The sequence below is a fragment of the Trachypithecus francoisi genome, unplaced genomic scaffold (genome assembly GCF_009764315.1).
Source record: "Trachypithecus francoisi isolate TF-2019V2 unplaced genomic scaffold, Tfra_2.0 Lachesis_group12, whole genome shotgun sequence".
In the NCBI taxonomy this organism is placed as follows: Eukaryota; Metazoa; Chordata; class Mammalia; order Primates; family Cercopithecidae; genus Trachypithecus; species Trachypithecus francoisi.
In genome coordinates, this window is record NW_022681457.1 from 82258276 (window position 1) to 82275411 (window position 17136).

General features: G+C 36.8%; 1 protein-coding gene across 5 annotated transcripts in view; it reads left to right on the forward strand.

Annotated features, from left to right (window-relative positions):
* FOXJ3 (forkhead box J3) overlaps positions 1-17136 on the forward strand; it is a 157416-nt gene that overhangs the window by 72541 nt on the left and 67739 nt on the right. For all 5 annotated transcript variants that reach the window (XR_004440907.1, XR_004440908.1, XR_004440910.1 and 2 more), the window contains one exon: positions 2719-2793. Coding sequence is in view for 1 of the 5 variants with exons in the window: in XM_033226864.1 (XP_033082755.1) it covers positions 2719-2793 (75 nt within the window). In the remaining 4 variants the exon portion in view is untranslated. The remainder of the gene's footprint in view (positions 1-2718; positions 2794-17136) is intronic.

Below are 17136 nucleotides of genomic sequence, written 5' to 3' on the forward strand. Positions count from 1 at the left end.
TTACCCTCAGGTAGAGTTGTGTCTGGTTCTTTTCCTAGTTGTGTCTAGTTTAATGATCCCATCTGAGGAATTTTTAAAATCTTTAATCATGTTTAATGTTTTTTATTTCTGTTGTTTATATTTGTCTCTTTCTTTAGTTTTCACATTTCTGTTGAAATTCTCCATCTCTTTATGCAAGCAGGTTGTCCACTTTTTTCTGCTAGACCCATTAACATATTAATCATAGTTATTTTAATGTTTTCTTTCCTGATAGTTCTAACACCTGAGTCTTGTCTTGGGTTTTGTTGATTATTTTATCTCTTGGCAGTAAGTTTTCCTTTCTTTTCTGTCTTACAATTGTTGATTGAGACCAGATATATGTGTAGAAGAATGGTAGACATTGAGGTAAATGGTACTTGTACTCGTAAATGGACAAGCATCTTTTTTCTCAGGCCGTTCTTGTGGGGATTGAGTCAGTCTGTCAGTAATTTGGATTTTTAAAATTGATAACTTTATCTTCAGTATACCACAAACTTTACAGTCCTCCAGCAGTGGGCTTCTGTTAACTTGTGCTTGGAGAGGGTGCTGTAGAATTTTTTTGTTTTTTAATCTCTTTAGATTTTAATTGTCTCTGCCCACCTTTTTACACATCATGGGGATTTCTTGCCCCTTCTCTGTCAGTAGACTGCGTTTGCTTGTTATTCAGTGCTATACTTTTGGTAGAGCTGAGGGGTTTTCTCTATTGTGTTGGTCCAGCCTTAGTCTTATGCAGACCCTCAAACTTATGGTGGGCTTTTTCAGTTTTTCTTTCCCTCAGCCAAACTAGTCTTGTGTATCTGTAGTTACTTTTGGGTGGGAGTTTCCCACCTCTTCTCCAGGTGTAGCAGACCTCTACATGGTATCTGTATAGGGTCCTGGGCCCAAAATAGTTTCCTGTACCTCTCCCAGAGTTCAAGGGATTTGCTTCTGCTTTTCCTCCAGCAGCAGATCATCTTTGCCTATGTACTACTGAGTAAGGGTTTCCTGTCCCTCCCTAGAGGCACCAGGGTTTTGTTTCCATTCTTCCCCTAGAAGCTGTGAATCTTTGCCAGAGTCCTGTGGGTGAGAGGTTTTGCTGCCTTTACTGCAGACTTGTTTTTTTGCTTTGTAAACTCTGTGGAAGGTTGGTGGGCTTTGTCTCCTCACTCCCTATCACTGTCAATCACTTTCTTCCTGTTTATGCCACTAGGGGAGACTTTCTTGGGTCTCCTTTCCTACCCCTATTCTTTCTTAGGAACATATGATAAAGGTCTATGGAGAAGAGTGTGTGAGAACTTCTCTTGTTTCTGGGATCCTTGTTGCTCTAAAGTGACAACCCCATGCTTGGCCTTTAAAATTTTAGGTAATTTCTTTTTAACTGCTTCGATGGTGGCCATCTCTTTTTCCTGTGCTCTGCCAAAGGTGATTTAGTTGTGTGTCCAGTTTCTCGTTGAATAGCCTTGCTCCTCTTAGAAATGTGGTCTGGTTGCCTTGCAATCTGAGCTCTCTGATGTAGCTTAAAAGTAGGTTTTTTTGTTTTGTTTTAAAAAAAAAGCTTACCTAGGGTTTTCTCTTTGGAAGAGAGCATCATTCTTTGTAGCTGTTTACATCCCAAGCGTAAGTTTTAAATTTCTGCTTTGGTAATAAGATGGTCTTGAATTTATATTCTGTAGTCATCTTTTTAAAAAGTTTAAAATTCCAGTATTGTGCCTGAGGGAGAGAAGTTTTATTATAGGCATTCTTGTTAGACTACTGAATTTTATATTAAAAAATAAAACAGATACTATGCCAAAATATGACCCCAAAAGGTACCATTCTAAGTAATGGCTAAATGCAGTTGGACCTCTTTTCTCCCAAATACTAGCCATTTGGGAACAAACAAGATAATTTGAGAATGGGTTTTGGAGCATTTAATTGAGAAGAAATGGACTTTGGGGCATATTCTGTAAGAATTGTGATACAGTCCTACTTATTCATGAATAAATTTCTGTTTCACAGACTCTGCAGGTTTCCAAGGGCATTTTCCTGCTACCCACCTTGGGTGTTCTTCCCTGCTACAATGAGGAATTTAGATGTTCTTCCCAGCTCCCTGTAGCCAGTATCTTTCCATGTGTTTTTCTTTTTTACAGACTGTGGTGAGAACCTAATTGGGTTCTGTATTTTTTTTGTAATAGGGCAGTGGAATTTTTTTAAAAACATTTTTAAAACTAATTAAAAAGTGCTAATACATGTGTCTTGCAGACTATTTGGACTTTGCAGTAAAGAGAAGAAAATAGTCATACTCTTTAATTTCATGTAGAATGCCTTCTAACATTTTGCATTCTGGCTTATTTCCAAGAATAAATAAATAAATTTAAAATAAGTACCACAATTAAAGTCATAATATGTATCATAATATGCCAATTTTATATTTGGCATTTAATATTTAACATTACGTTACAGGCATCTTCCTGTATCGTTAAAAGTGTTAAACATTTAAAATGCTACATGTATTACATTTTATGAAATCTTCTAGAAATTATTTTCCAGTAATAGCTTCCCCTTGTAGCATTCATAATTTGAAAGTCAGAAAGATTTAAATTTTAAGCTCATTAAAAAGTTTATTCCGTTTGTAATTGTTTTGCAAAGCATAGAGATGTTTAGATTTCTAATTCTGTTTTTAAAGTTGGGTTATGTTTTTAGGATTTTATTGACCTTATGGCTTTTCTTCTTTAATTCCAGAATTCCATACGACATAATCTGTCATTGAACAAATGTTTCCTTAAAGTGCCTCGATCCAAGGATGACCCTGGAAAGGTAGGATTCATTTCCTTAAAACAGTTGAATTCTTCAGTATGTCGCTTGTCATGTTTGAATTAAGAACTTTTCCAGTTCATTGAATAGGAACCTCTGCAAAGTAGTAAGTCCCCCCCGACCCTGCTCTAAAGCTTGTTAGAGAGTTTTAAGCTGTGGGAAGCTAACTAGTGTATAGCCGATGCACACCACAGTGCTGTTGTACTTTGCGGTTTCTAATCTTTGGTTGAAGTGTTGTGTATTAAATGAAATTTGGTGTTTGAGCTGCTTGTCAGGAACCATAATTATTACATAAAAGAGGTGCATCTGTGTGTAATTGGCAACAGGTGGAAGTATTCTCATACTGGAATAAAATAGTTTCTCTGCTATTAACCCATTTCTGAGTATAATCAAGAAGAGTATTCTCTATTTGACTCCTCTTGTCTCCTGATACCATTGCATTTTTCACGTTTTTAGCGTTTTTTCTATGGTGACTCCCACCTTTTTTTTTTTGTTTTAATAGCTAGTCAACTATAGTGTGCCCTGAACTTGGTACTAGTTGTTTGGTTTCTGAAACTTAAGAATACTTGGTTGTACTGTATTTGGTTGTCAAGGTAAGTTACTAGATTAGGACTTTGAGACAGTGTATTTATTGGCAAGCACGATGCTTGTTTAGGTGGTTAGACTTCTTATATTTGTTTTTAGGCTAACTGATTTTGGATCTTTGTGAAATGTAAGCCTGGTCATGTAAGCACCTTGCTTAAAAGTATTCCTTAGTGTCCTGGAGGTGTTTACTTTCTCTTCTTGTAAAATGTTCTTTACTATTTTTTTCTCTGTCTGCCTTTCCAGCTATAATTCACCTCATTCAAGACACATTGTGAAGAACTACTTGAAGTTTTCCAAACATGCCATTCACATGGTCTTCTGTACAAATTTCCTTGCTTTACTTGTCTAGACTGTTTCTTACCTTTCAGTATTGAGCTGCAACATGACTTCTCTGAGGTTTTTTCGTTTCCCCATACTTCAGCTGAGTTTGTTGCTCCCTCTTTTGGGTTCCTTTTATTTTGTAGCGACCGTCATCATTGTAGTAAGTAGCTCCTAACTGGACTCTCAGTGGCTGGGCTCAATCCCTCCAGTTTATATTAACTTTCACATAGTATGCAGCAATCTTCCCTGCCCCCCCCCAAAAATGTTAACTTACTCATATGGTCTCTTTTTTTCAAGCTCTTTGTTAGTTATCTACTGCCCTTAAAATCTAAATTTATGCAAGTAGGGATCATGTGTATCTTGTTCACTGTTTAGACCCAGTTGCTGGCACAGTGGCTGGTGGCACTGAGGAGACACCATTGTTGAATGAATGAATATACTGTATCCTCTGTTAGACTGTTAACTTCTTGAGATTAGAGATGAAGAGTTACTCATTTCTATCTTAAAGCAGTTTTTCTGAAGTAGTGAACATTTTATATCACTTTTTATCATCTGTGTGCTCCGTCAATTTTGTTCTCAGTAAGATTGAATAGATTATTATAATAGTCTTGTAAAAAATTGTTTCTCTATGTTTTTAACTTTGAGATTCTGAATAGGAATTGTTGCACCTTTTCCTTTAAAGGAGGCTTTTTACAAATAGATAATTAGATTCTAAAAATAAATTCTTTATCACATTTCCTATAGGCAATGAGTATATATGGGTCAGACTGAAAAATATTTTTAAGAGACTTCAGAGATTATTTACTAGAGTCCTATGAAGTCACTAATTAGGTTCTGTAAACATTTTGGTTCTGACTGGATTTTTAAATGAATTTGAAATAATTTTTAAAAATTAAAAATCAATACATATGGAGGCTTAATTCTATCATGTACTTGATTTTAACCAGTTGGAGACTCTTAAAAGTGTGTCATGTTAGGTATTTTTATTTTGTGTAGAAGTTTAAGCTTTTGTTCATCTTTAATATATGGGGTAAGACAGATGTGGAAAACATGTTACTCATTGCAACTCTGTTTTTTGAATCAGGATTCTCAATAATGTGCAACTAAAACGAAATACAGAAATAAATTGAGTCCTGAGAGGCTAATCAGAGCTTTCATCTTTTACCAGTAGTTTTCAGTTTTAAGGTTTTGTATCTATTAAAACACCCCGTTCTTATTGATTTTGGTTATAGTAAGTAAATATCATATGTTTGATTTTATAAAGTACATTTGTAGTAGTAATTTTTCTTTTCAGTCTCAAAGTGAGGTTTTTTTTTAAAATTTGTTTGTTTGTTTGTTAATTTTGGGACGGAGTCTCACTCTGTTGCCCAGGCTGGATTTGCCGTGGTGCAGTCTCAGCTCACTGCAGCCTCTGTCTCCCGCGTTTAAGCAGTTCTCCTGCCTCAGCCTCCTGAGTAACTGGACTACCAGCGTACATCACCATGCCTGGCTAACTTTTGCATTTTAAGTACAGACGGGGTTTCACATCTTGGCCAAACTGGTTTGAACTCCTGACCTCAAGTGATCTGACCACCTTGGCCTCCCAAAGTGCTGGGATTACAGGCGTGAGCTACCGCGCATGGCCACAAAGTGAGGTTTTTTTTTTTTTTTTTTTTTTTTGAGACGGAGTCTTGCTCTGCCACCCAGGCTGGAGTGCAGTGGCCGGATCTCAGCTCACTGCAAGCTCCGCCTCACGGGTTTACGCCATTCTCCTGTCTCAGCCTCCGGAGTAGCTGGGACTACAGGCGCCCGCCACCTCGCCCGGCTAGTTTTTTGTATTTTTAGTAGAGACGGGGTTTCACCGTGTTAGCCAGGATGGTCTCGATCTCCTGACCTCGTGATCCGCCCGTCTCGGCCTCCCAAAGTGCTGGGATTACAGGCTTGAGCCACCGCGCCCGGCCCAAAGTGAGGTTTAAATACATTTTTCTCATTGATTTTGGTCAGACGTAGATGTAAATTTGGTCTTATAAATACATTTATGTGAACAAAGTCATTTTTATTTTTGATTTCAAAATGAGATTTTGTTTAAGAAAGCACAAAATTCCACTGCTTTAAAAACACTTTGAAAACTTCATCTCAAGCCCATTTCATAAAAGAAGAAACTAAGGCCAGTAGAGGAGGAACAGCTTGCTCAGGTTCAGTGTGGAATTTAGAACCCAGGCATATTGGCCAGACATACTTGTCAGTCACAGAAACTCAATACAAACTAACTTAAGGGCAAAAGTACTTAAGGAAGAACTGGAGCCAGGTTCTTAAATTATATCACCAGGAATGTCTCTTTTCATCCCTTAGTTGTGCTAACTTCTCTGATAGCTTCATTTTCAGTCCAATTAGTGGCAAATATGTCTGTCAGCAGCTCTAGTTAATATTTCACCAGCTGAGTAACACTTAGAGAGTATGCCTGATGTTCACCCCGCCACCTCCCAAATAACTGAAATTATAGAAAAAGTCTTAGAACGAATGCTGAACAAGCAAAATACACTGGGTTTCTTAGTTCTTAGATTAGTACTTTTCCCATGATATCAATCTTCCTTGAGAGGGAGACCAAAATGTTAGTTAAGTTTTAGTACTTATGAATTGTTTTTTCTTTTTGTATTACAGTGTTTCCTGACATTTGAGGAGCTTTTCCAAAACCACCCTCACCACAGTGGGAGAAAACCATTGAGCCAAGGTGGGGTGGGAGTAGATTTTGGTCTTGGGTATAGGGTGGACTTTATAACCCCTTAGAATTTTGCTGGTTGCTGCCATGACTTAGGTCAAGAGGTAGAAGTAACTCATACAGCATCTTCTCTGTATTTTCACGATACAGCTTTCTGTTCATTGTATTACCAGAGAGTTGTGAAGAACAACCTAATCTTGAAGTGTATTGTTGAATCACAGATGTTTTTATGTGGCTATCTGTTCCTTACTTAATCCTTCATTTTCAAGAAGATTGTGTCATAAAAGCCCTTAATATTTGATACCTTTCTATGTACATTGGTGGTCTGAGATTCGTTTTCCTCACCTCTTTACAACTAATTTCAAGCAGCCATATTACCACTTTATTTAAAAAAAAAAAAACACACAAAAAATCAGTTTTGCATCCACAACTTTGCTGCTTTTTGGGGGACAGATTTGTTTTTCTTTTCTCTTGATTATAACCCTTTTCACCGTGTCTATACATTGGGCAGTCTGTCTCCATTTTTAAGTCTGGTCTTTTATCTCTTCTCTTTTTGTTAGTTCTGTTTTCTCTATATTTGTCTTATTCTTTTTTTTTTTTTTAACTCTTTGGGTTATAAGTCTTATTGTGTAATTCATACTTGTGTCTTAATTATCTTAAAGGTAAATATTTACATTAGGGAAAAACAGATTACTGCCTAAATGTAGTTTAAAAAATATAATTCTCTTTCTCTGCTTTTCAGCTTAACCTTTTCTCAATTTTGTTTCCCTTTCTTCAGTTCAGAAAAATGATCTTTGACTTGAACTAAAGGATTATAGGGCTCAGTTTCAACAATTACCTAAACTTAGTAGCAGTGGGCTCTAATAGAACTGAGAAAATAGCTAAGAAGTTTAAAATCATATGAAGGCCACCTGACTATCCTGGAGAAATAACTACAGTTAATTCATAGAAGAGTTTTTAGGGGTGTGGGAGTTGGGGAATCTTTGTCTTGCCTGGGAATGGGAAGTTGTAAAGCCTCAGTGACTGCAAAGATTGGGCTCTCTTGCTTTGTGAGCAAAAATTCATTGCTAAGAGACTAACTTTTGAAACTTCCAGGATTGTGATTTTTTCTTTAAAAATTTTTTTTGAGACAAGATCTTGCCCTTGCCCAGTGCAGTGGTGCTCTCATAGCTTACTGGGTTCAAGTGATTCTCCAGAGTAGCCAGGGTGACAGCACATGCCACCACGCCTGGCTAAGTTTTTGAAATTTTTTGTGGAGATGGAGTTCTCACTCTGTTGCCTAGACTGGTCTTGAACTCCTGGCTTCAAGTGCTCCTGCCTTGGCTTCCCAAAGTGTTGGGATTAGAGGTGTGAGCCACCACGCCTCACAAATTATGAGTTTTTTTCTATTCCTATTCTGTAGATTAGTATAAGGGACCATAACATAGTTGACTGATCTTTCTTTTTAAAGGGTATTCTTTTTTTGGGGCTATGTTAGTATTATGTTATATTTATTTGTAAATTGCTTGTTAGTCTCTGGTATCCCATTTTGGTCACTTTCTTTGAAAAATGTGTAGAAAAACTGGAGAGGTTTGAGGGAACATAAAATATAACGTTAAATGACGAACAGTGTTGTAGGAGTCATAGGTATTACCCTAAAGAAGGAAGATAGGAGTATAATTTTAATGCTAGTCTTAAGTAAATGCATGATTTTTGTGAGGAAGAAAATGACTGCTTATCTGTGTTTCCATACAAACTAAACAGGAACTAGGACTGAAGGATAAGCAAGAGTTTGGTTGGACCAAAATAAGAATGTCATATTTATTGAAGTGAAAAAACACTGATATAGCTTCCCAAGGGAGACTTTAGAGTTTGTCACTTCTGAAGCACTTGAATAGATGAGGTTGGTAGCATTTGTCATTTTAACTCAGGGTAGATAAGAACTCCAGTTGAAGGCTAGAAGTGGACATGATCAAGTTTAGCTGAGGGACGAGTCATAGCAAAACTGGGTAGAGTCAGGAATTAAGGGAATTAATGTCAGTACTAACATGAGATCCAAACGTGAGAAATGGATTGGAGCCATTGAGTGATTGTCGAGACAGAGGTGAATTATGAATGTGAGACATTAGACAAACCAAGGTTAGAAAGCCAAGATAGTCAGAAAATTAGGAAGATTGAGTTAGATAGAAGTGAGAATCTGATTCAGGGAGATAACACTGCAGAAGCTGAAGGAAGTGTTGGCCTAGAGCCCTGATGTTAATACTGTTCGAGCAGTGTGGTTGCAGCTGCCTTTTGTTTAGACATACAGTGTTCTCTGTTCTCTTTTTAAAGTTGAAAGAGAATAGTTTGTTGTTGTTGTCCTCTTTTTTTTTCTTTTCCAGATCTAAACTACTTTAAAAAATAACATTATACCTAGAAATTGTTTTAAAAAATTATGTATGGTAAAATTTACTCTTTGGTGTATAATTCTATTACTTTCAACAAACACAGTGTAACCATCACTGTAATCAAAATAAAGAACAGTATTCTAGATTGTCACTTGGTAGTCAGCCCTTTCCCTTATCCCCAGGCCTTTAACCATCACTGTAATCAAAATAAAGAACAGTATTCTAGATTGTCACTTGGTAGTCAGCCCTTTCCCTTATCCCCAGGCCTTTGCAACTGCTGATCTGTTTGTGTCCCTATAATTTTGCCTTTTCCAAAATGCCATGTAAATGGGACTCATGTAGTACATGGCCTTCTGAGTCTGGCTTCTTTCCTTTAGCATAATGTATTTGAGAGCCATCCATGTCGTTGTGCGTATCAGCAGTTTTGTTTCATTTCATTGCATGTATTCCATCATACGGATTTATCAGAGTTTAATCACTATTTGAAAGACATGTTTTTGCTAGTTGTGTGTTCATTTGACCATCAAGTTACTTTCTTTTCGGCTTAGACTTGACAGATATTGAGTTATAACCCTCAAGTAGTAACATATGATAGTCATGTTAAGCTGCCTTGTGAGTGGATTATATAGGTGAGCCATCTGTTTCTTGGAAATTCGTTATGATATAGTAAAACTTTATCTCTAACTTAAAGTTTCTGAAAGGATTGATTGGTACTATGATTTAAAAGCAAGATATGTCTGTTAATCCCTTAATAGGATATACTTTTTAAGTATCCTTAACATTTAGTGGAATTGTTTACTATACTACAGTCAGTATGCCAATTACATATTTTAATCCATTGATTAAGAGGAAATTTCTTAACAGTCTCTCTTTTGGCTTAATTTGATGATCAATGTATTTAAAAGTAATAAAAACTTGTATTTGTACAAAAAGGGTATTTCAAGGACCTGAACAGGCATTGGAATAGTTGTTATCCACATGTTCATTCAGTCAACTAGCCAGACAAGCAGCCTGCCTTTGAAGTACTTACTGTTTGTTTGACCATTCATAGTCTATTTTTGTGGTCTCAGTAGCTCTTTAACCTATTGTCCAAGCCAGAAACTTGTGAGGATGAAAGGGGTGCTATTCTTAACTATGTTTAGGGAACAGGTATAAAGCAGGATTGAAACTCAGAGTATGGTTACATTGTCTGTGGTGCATGCAAATGCTGTGCCTGAGCAGTTACCAGGAACAGCATCCTAAGAAGTTGGGAGAAAACAAAGCAAACAAATCTTTTGAAGATAGATTGCCGAAATAAACTGGGAGAGGTTAAAAAAAAAAAAAAAAGAAAAAGAAAGAAAGAAAGATGAAGGCATGATATAAAGCCAAAGAAGTCAGGGACAAGAGGAATCCAGCTCCTGAGGTGAATGTGCATTGAAAGCTAAGGAAGAGCAGAGAATCGTCTATGATGATTCATGTTTACCAGTGGGCATATACTTGGCAATAGTAATAGATTTCACCATTTGGTATGGTTAGCTATTTATGACAGGGACTGTTTTCCCCAGGAGTCTGAAATTAATATTAGCATTTTTGGTTTATTTGTACTTAATCAGGTAATAGCTTTTTTATTAGGCTATTTTCAACCTAAGATAAAGCAGGGTACTTTGTGTTGACTTAAAATTTCAGCTAGAAATAAAGTTTTTGAATAATTAAAATGCTCTTTATTTGAAGTAATAAATACTTTATAATGATGGGAATAAAGACATTTAAGTTTATTGTTGATCTTTGACACATCTTCATTTCTGATGCATTTTCTTTTTTTGTCTTTTTGAGACAGAGTCTCACTCCATCTCCTAGGCTGGGGTGCAGTGGCATGATCTTGTTTCACTGCACCTCTGCCTTCCAGTCTCAAACGATTCTCCTGCCTCACCCTCCCCAGTAGTTGGGATTACAAGTGTGTGCCACCACGCCTGGCTAATTTTTTTTCCCAGTAGACATGGGGTTTCACCATGTTGGCCAGGCTGGTCTGGATCTCCTGACCTCAAATGATCCACCCGCGTTGGCTTCCCAAAGTGCTGGGATTACAGGTGTGAGCCATCGCGCCCGGCCATTTCTGATGGATTTTCTTTATCTTGATTACCTTGATTTTTCTCTGAAGCTTATGAATTGCTGGTATTTGTTTGCTCTCTTCTACTTAACAATGACACCTGGTTTTCAGTTGGGTGCCACTTTCCTCCCCTCTGGAATTAACTTCTGTTTTAGGGTATCTTGAATCATTTTTGGAAAATATGATCAAAGTTGTAGAATTCTTGTTTGTGATCTTTCTGTGGGATTTTACAGGGTGAGCCACTGCAGTCTTTTCCATCAGAAGGGACATTACTGTGTTGTACTGGAATTGTTGATAAAAAGTAATGTCTGTATCTGTATATTGCTTTAAAGAATGTAGAGCCATTTTTACAAGCATTATCTTGATCCTCAAAATAAGCCTGTGGTCAAGCCCCAGTTTTAGATAGTGATCCTTGAGTGCATAGTAGATTTTTTCCGTAAGTTCACATGATAGAACTACATGTAAATGGAATCATTCAGTATATACTCATTTGTGTCTTTCACTTAGTATAATGTTTATAATGCTGCTACATATATTACTTGTTTGTTTCTTATTGTTAAGTGGTATTCCATTGTATGAACCTATGACAGTTTGTTTATACATTTATTTGTTGATGGACACTTGAGGTGTTTTCAGTTTTAGGCTGTTAATAATTACTAGTAAATTCTTAAACAAGTTTTCTATGGGCATGCTTTCTATTTCTCCTGAAGGATAGAATTACTGGGTCAGAGGGCAGATGGAAAGTTAACTTTATAAGAAACTGCCAAATCCTTTCCCAAAGTGATTGTGCTGTTTTACATTCCCAACAGCAATACCTGAGAGTTGCAGTTTTGCTTCCCATGGCCAACAGTTGGTTATTACCTGTCTTTTTAACTGTGGCCATTCTACTGGGTGCAAAGTGGTGTTTCATGATGGTTTTTATTTGAATTTTCTTGATGGCTGTTGATACTGAGTAACTGTAGCCATTCTACTGGGTGCGAAGTGGTATTTCATCATGGTTTTTATTTGAATTTTCTTGATGGCTGTTGATATTGAGCATCTTTTTATGTGCTTCCTGGGCATTTGTATGTCTTCTCCTCTGAAAGTTTTTTAAAAGTCTTTTGACTTAGAAAACATTGGTTGTCATTATTACTGAGTTGTAAGCATTTTAAAAAATATATTCTGGATACAAGTCTTTCCTTAGATTTCTGTTGTTTAAATGTTTTTTTTTAGACTACGGTTTGCATTTTTGCTTTCACAACAGTGTTTTAAAAAGAGTAGAAAATTTGAATTTTGGTGAAGTTGAATTTATCATTTTTAAATTTAATTGTTAGTGACTTGTGTATGCTGTCAGGAAATCAAGTACGGTCATGAAGATTTTCTTTTTAAGTTTTATAATTTTAGACTTTGCACTTAGGCCCATTGCAAATTGCTATTTATGTATGGCGTGTTTATTCTTCCTGATAAATCGTTCTTTTATCTTTATGAAATGATGTTCTTAATTTCTTTCTTTTCTTTTTTTTTTTTTGAGGCGAAGTCTCGCTCTGTTGCCCAGCCTGGAACGCAGTGGCGCGATCTCGGCTCACTACAACCTCTGCTTCCCAGGTTCAAGCAATTCTTCTGCCTCAGCCTCCCGAGTAGCTGGGAGGTGGCACGTGCCACCACGCCTGGCTAATTTTTGTATTTTTGGTAGAGACGGGATTTCATTATATTGGCCACACTGGTCTTGAACTCCTGACCTTGTGATCCGCCTGCCTCAGCCTCCCAAAGTGGTGGGATTACAGGCATGAGCCACCGCACCCGGCACTTAATTTCTTAAAATGCTCTTTGTCCTGAAGCCTACTTTGTCTGATACTAATTTAGCCATTCCAGCTTTGTTATGCAACATCATGGTGTATCTTTTTCCAGTATTTTGCTTTTGGTCTGTAAACATCTTTGTGTTTAAAGCATTTCTCTGGTAAACCACATGGCCGTTGGCTCTTGCTTTTAAAATTGTCTAATGACCTCTGCCTTCTATTTAGACCACTTAGTGTTTGTATTTAATTTAATGTGATTATTGGTATCGTTGCTGTTTGTTTTTCTTTTGTTCTTAATGTTGCTTTATTTCTACAACCTTTGGGGTTAATCAGTTTATAGGATTCTATTTTATTTCATCTCTTGACTTCTTAGTGTCCTCTTTTAATTAGTTTTTTAGTAGTCATTCTAGAGTTTAACAATATGTATCACTAACTTATCAGAGTCTATTTGGAGGTAATATTATACCACCCTCCACTTTATACCTTACACTTTATACCACTTACTGCTACCTCCTGCCATCCATTTAAAAATGTATTAACATTACAGCAGTATAATTTCATTTATCTACCATTCCTTTCTTTGTGCTATTGTCATATCTTGTACTTCTACTTATACCATAAATCCCGTCTTAGGATTTGTGTTATTTGCTTTAAATAGTTAGTTGCCTTTTAAGGAAATTACATTGGAGGAAATATTTTCTTAGTTATTTACCTTTTCTGATGTTCTTTCCTGGAAATCTAAGTTTCCATCTGGTAACCTTTCTCTTCAGCCTAACAATATCCTCTGGCAGTTCTTGTAGTGCAGGTCTGCAAGCAACAAATTTTATAGGCCTTTGTTCATCTGAAAATATCTTTATTTCATCGTCAGTATACTTTTTTCTGCGTATGGATTCCTGGGTTTGCAGGGTATTCCCACTTGTCAGAGTTTTGAATATATTCCATTTTGAAGATGTTCCATTGGCCTCCATTATTTTTTATGAAAAGTCAGATGTCATTCTTATTTTTATTCTTCTATATGTAATGTGTGTTGTACCCCCAAACCCCTGTCACTTTTGGTAGCTTTCAGTAATTTTTCTCTTTTTCTTTGGATCTCAGCAGTTTGACTGTGATATGCTTTGATGTAGTGTTTCTGTATTTATTCTAGGCTTGCTAATCTAGGATCAACAAGATGAGGCTTTCCTCCAAATTTGGGATATTTTCAGTTATTATTTTTTAAAATTCTTTTGGCCCTATTTTTTCTTTTTCTTTTAGGGTCAGTTATAATAAGACTTGAATTTTTTTCACAAGTCCTTGAGACTGTTAATTTTTCTTATCTTTTTGTTCCTCAGATTGGTTAGTTTCTGCTAATCTGTTTTCAGGATCTCTGAATCTGATTCTATCTAATCTATTGGTGAACTTTTATTTCAATTATTGGACTTTTTTTTTTTTTCTTTTGAGATGGAATTTTGCTCTTGTCGCCCATGCTGGAGTGCAATGGCGCAATCTCTGCTCACCACAACCTCTGCCTCCCAGGTTCAAGCGATTCTCCTGCCTCAGCCTCCCAAGTAGCTGGGGTTACAGGCATGTGCCACCACGCCCGGCTAATTTTGTATTTTTAGTAGAGACGGGGTTTCTCCATGTTGGCCAGGCTGGTCTCAAACTCCCAACCTCAGGTGATCTGCCAACCTCAGCCTCCCATGTGCCCAGCCTACTGTACTTTTTAATTTTAGAGCTTCCCTTTGGTCCTTCTTGTGTATGTACATAGGTAATTGGTGAAATGGATTCAAGCAGTTGCTTTGATGCTAGAGAATTAGGACTTATGTGATGTCCCTGACCAGTTAGTTAATATTTCCTGTACATGAAACATGCATAGGAGACTCTGCTTCCCTTTGGGGTTTTATTTTAAGAGAATATGAAGTATTGTCCTTATCTGTATAGTGTTTAGCAATCCTGTGAACCTAATTCAGCCTCATGTGATTCCTTCTGTCATCACTGATCTTTTCAGATCCTGGTTTTTATGTGAAAACAAAATAATTAGTAGAGTTAAGATGTTTTAAAAAGTAACATGATTTTAACGATAAATAACCTGAAATACTATGTCACTTTCAACTAGTCTCCTCTAGTCTCTGTTTACTTTTTCTGTGCCTTCTTCGACATTGCTGCCTTAGGGTATGGCACATAAGTAAAAACACAAGTCTACTTCGGTGGCCCTATTTTCAAGTCTAGGCTTGGATTTTGTGCTTCTAAGCTTTATATTCAAGCTATACTCTACTGTTTTTCTTGCATTTATGATACATGGTATCTAAAATAGTATTTCATTTTCTTTATCCTTTAAAGCCCAGCTCACATTTCAGTATAATAACTGGGAAAGGAAGTTATTTTCCTTTTTTAACCTACTCTACCTTTTCAAAATTAATTGCTCTCTTCTTTTTGCTCCCATGATTCTTGGGGAATTTCACTATTATAGCTCCTTCAGTTGTGAGTTTTTCATTTACAAGGATTAGGTCTTTGACATTTTCATACCTCCATCATACCCAGCAGTGTCTGATACACAGTAGATGCCTAATAAATGTTTATCTCAAAAGTGATGTTTGTCTTTTCCTAGGTAACTAAGAAGTTGCTCTTCTATTCTCAAAGAAACTTTTCAAATTCTACATAAATTTTTTGCCATTTTAAATTAAGACTGGTCTCAATGTTCTAGAAATTGTCACTTTGCTTCATTTTACTCAGACTTTGATTTTTGATCAGTAGATTGGGGCCAGGAAACTTATTTCACTTCTTGACATTGATTCACATCTACTTTAAATTTGGGAAGATCTTTTGAGTTCTTAACCTTCAGGTAGGTGAATTCCTTGATTTTTCTCTTAATGACTACTTTAGGTAACTTTTATCACAGACAAACATGGTCCAGAGGAGAGCTAGGAATCAGCTAGAAATCAGGAGCCTTATACCCAAAGAAATATATACTCATTTATGTTTCTTTTACTCAGCATATCTTTGTAATCATTCTCTTATAAAGATACATGCACACGTATGTTTATTGCAGCACTATTCACAATAGCAAAGACATGGAATTAACCCAAATGCCCATCAATGATAAACAAAATATAGTACATATACACCACGGAATACTACGCAGCCATGATAAGGAATGAGATCACGTCCTTTGCAGGAACGTGGATGAAGCGGGAAGCCACCATCCTCAGCAAACTAAGAGGGAACAGAAAACCAGACACCACATGTTCTCACTCGTAGTGGGAGTTGAACAATGAGGACACAAGGACACAGGGAAGGGAACAACACACACCGGGGCCTCTCGGGTCGGGGACAGCAAGGAGAGGAAAAACATCAGGACAAATAGCTAATGTATGCAGGGCTTAAAACCTAGGTGACGGGTTGATAGGTGCAGTAAACCACCATGGCACACATATACCTATGTAACAAACCTGCACGTTCTGCACATGTATCCCGGAATTAAAAAAAAAAAAAGAAAAATCAGGAGGCTTGAGTTCTTTCTGGACAATATCACTGGCTTTGCTTTGTGAAAGGTGTCTCTTGACTGTATTGGACATACCCTGTGTTTGATTAGAGCCTGTTGATTCCTTTTTCTCTTAGATCAAAAAAAGTTTTTTGTTGAGAGAAAATTTATATACTATAAATGTTGTCTTTTAAAAGTATATAATTCCTTAGTTTTACTATAATTGCAAAGTTGTGCAATCATCAGTATCAAATTCCAGGACATTTTCATTTCATCCCTCCCAAAAAGAAACCTATTCATTAATAATAGTCTCTCACCATTTCCACCATCTCAAGTTCCTGGCAACCACTACATTACTTTCTGTTTCTGTGAATTTGCCTATTGTGGACATGTTACCTATTTTGGACATTTTATATAAAATAATTATACGATATGTGGCATTTTGGGCTTCTTTCACTTACCATAAGGTTTTCAGGGTCATCCATATTATAACATGGAATAGTGCTTAATTCCTTTTTATGCTAGAATGATACTCCATTGCATAGCTATACCACAGTTGTTAGTCTCTTTATCCAGCTGAACATTTAGATTGTTTCTACTTTGAAACAAAAATGCTGCTGTGAGTATTTGTGTAGACAATTTAGGATAGACTCAGTGTTTTTATTTCTCTTGTGTATGTTTTCAGTTTTTTAGGAGTGGAATTGCTGGGTCATATGTTTAATCTTTGGTGGAACAGCCAGACTGTCTTTCAAAGCAGTTGTACCGTTTACATTCCCACAGTTACGAGGGTTGCAGTTTTTCACATCCTTGCCAATAGTACTTACTAAGTGTCTTTTTTATTATGGTCATCCTTGCGGGTATAAAATGATACCTCATTTTGTAATGGTTTTGATTTTCATTAGATTAATGGCAATTGATGATGATCAAATTTTGATGTGTCGCCCGGGCTGGAGTGCAGTGGCCGAATCTCAGCTCACTGCAAGCTCTGCCTCGCGGGTTCACGCCATTCTCCTGCCTCAGCCTCCCGAGTAGCTGGGACTACAGGCGACCGCCACCTC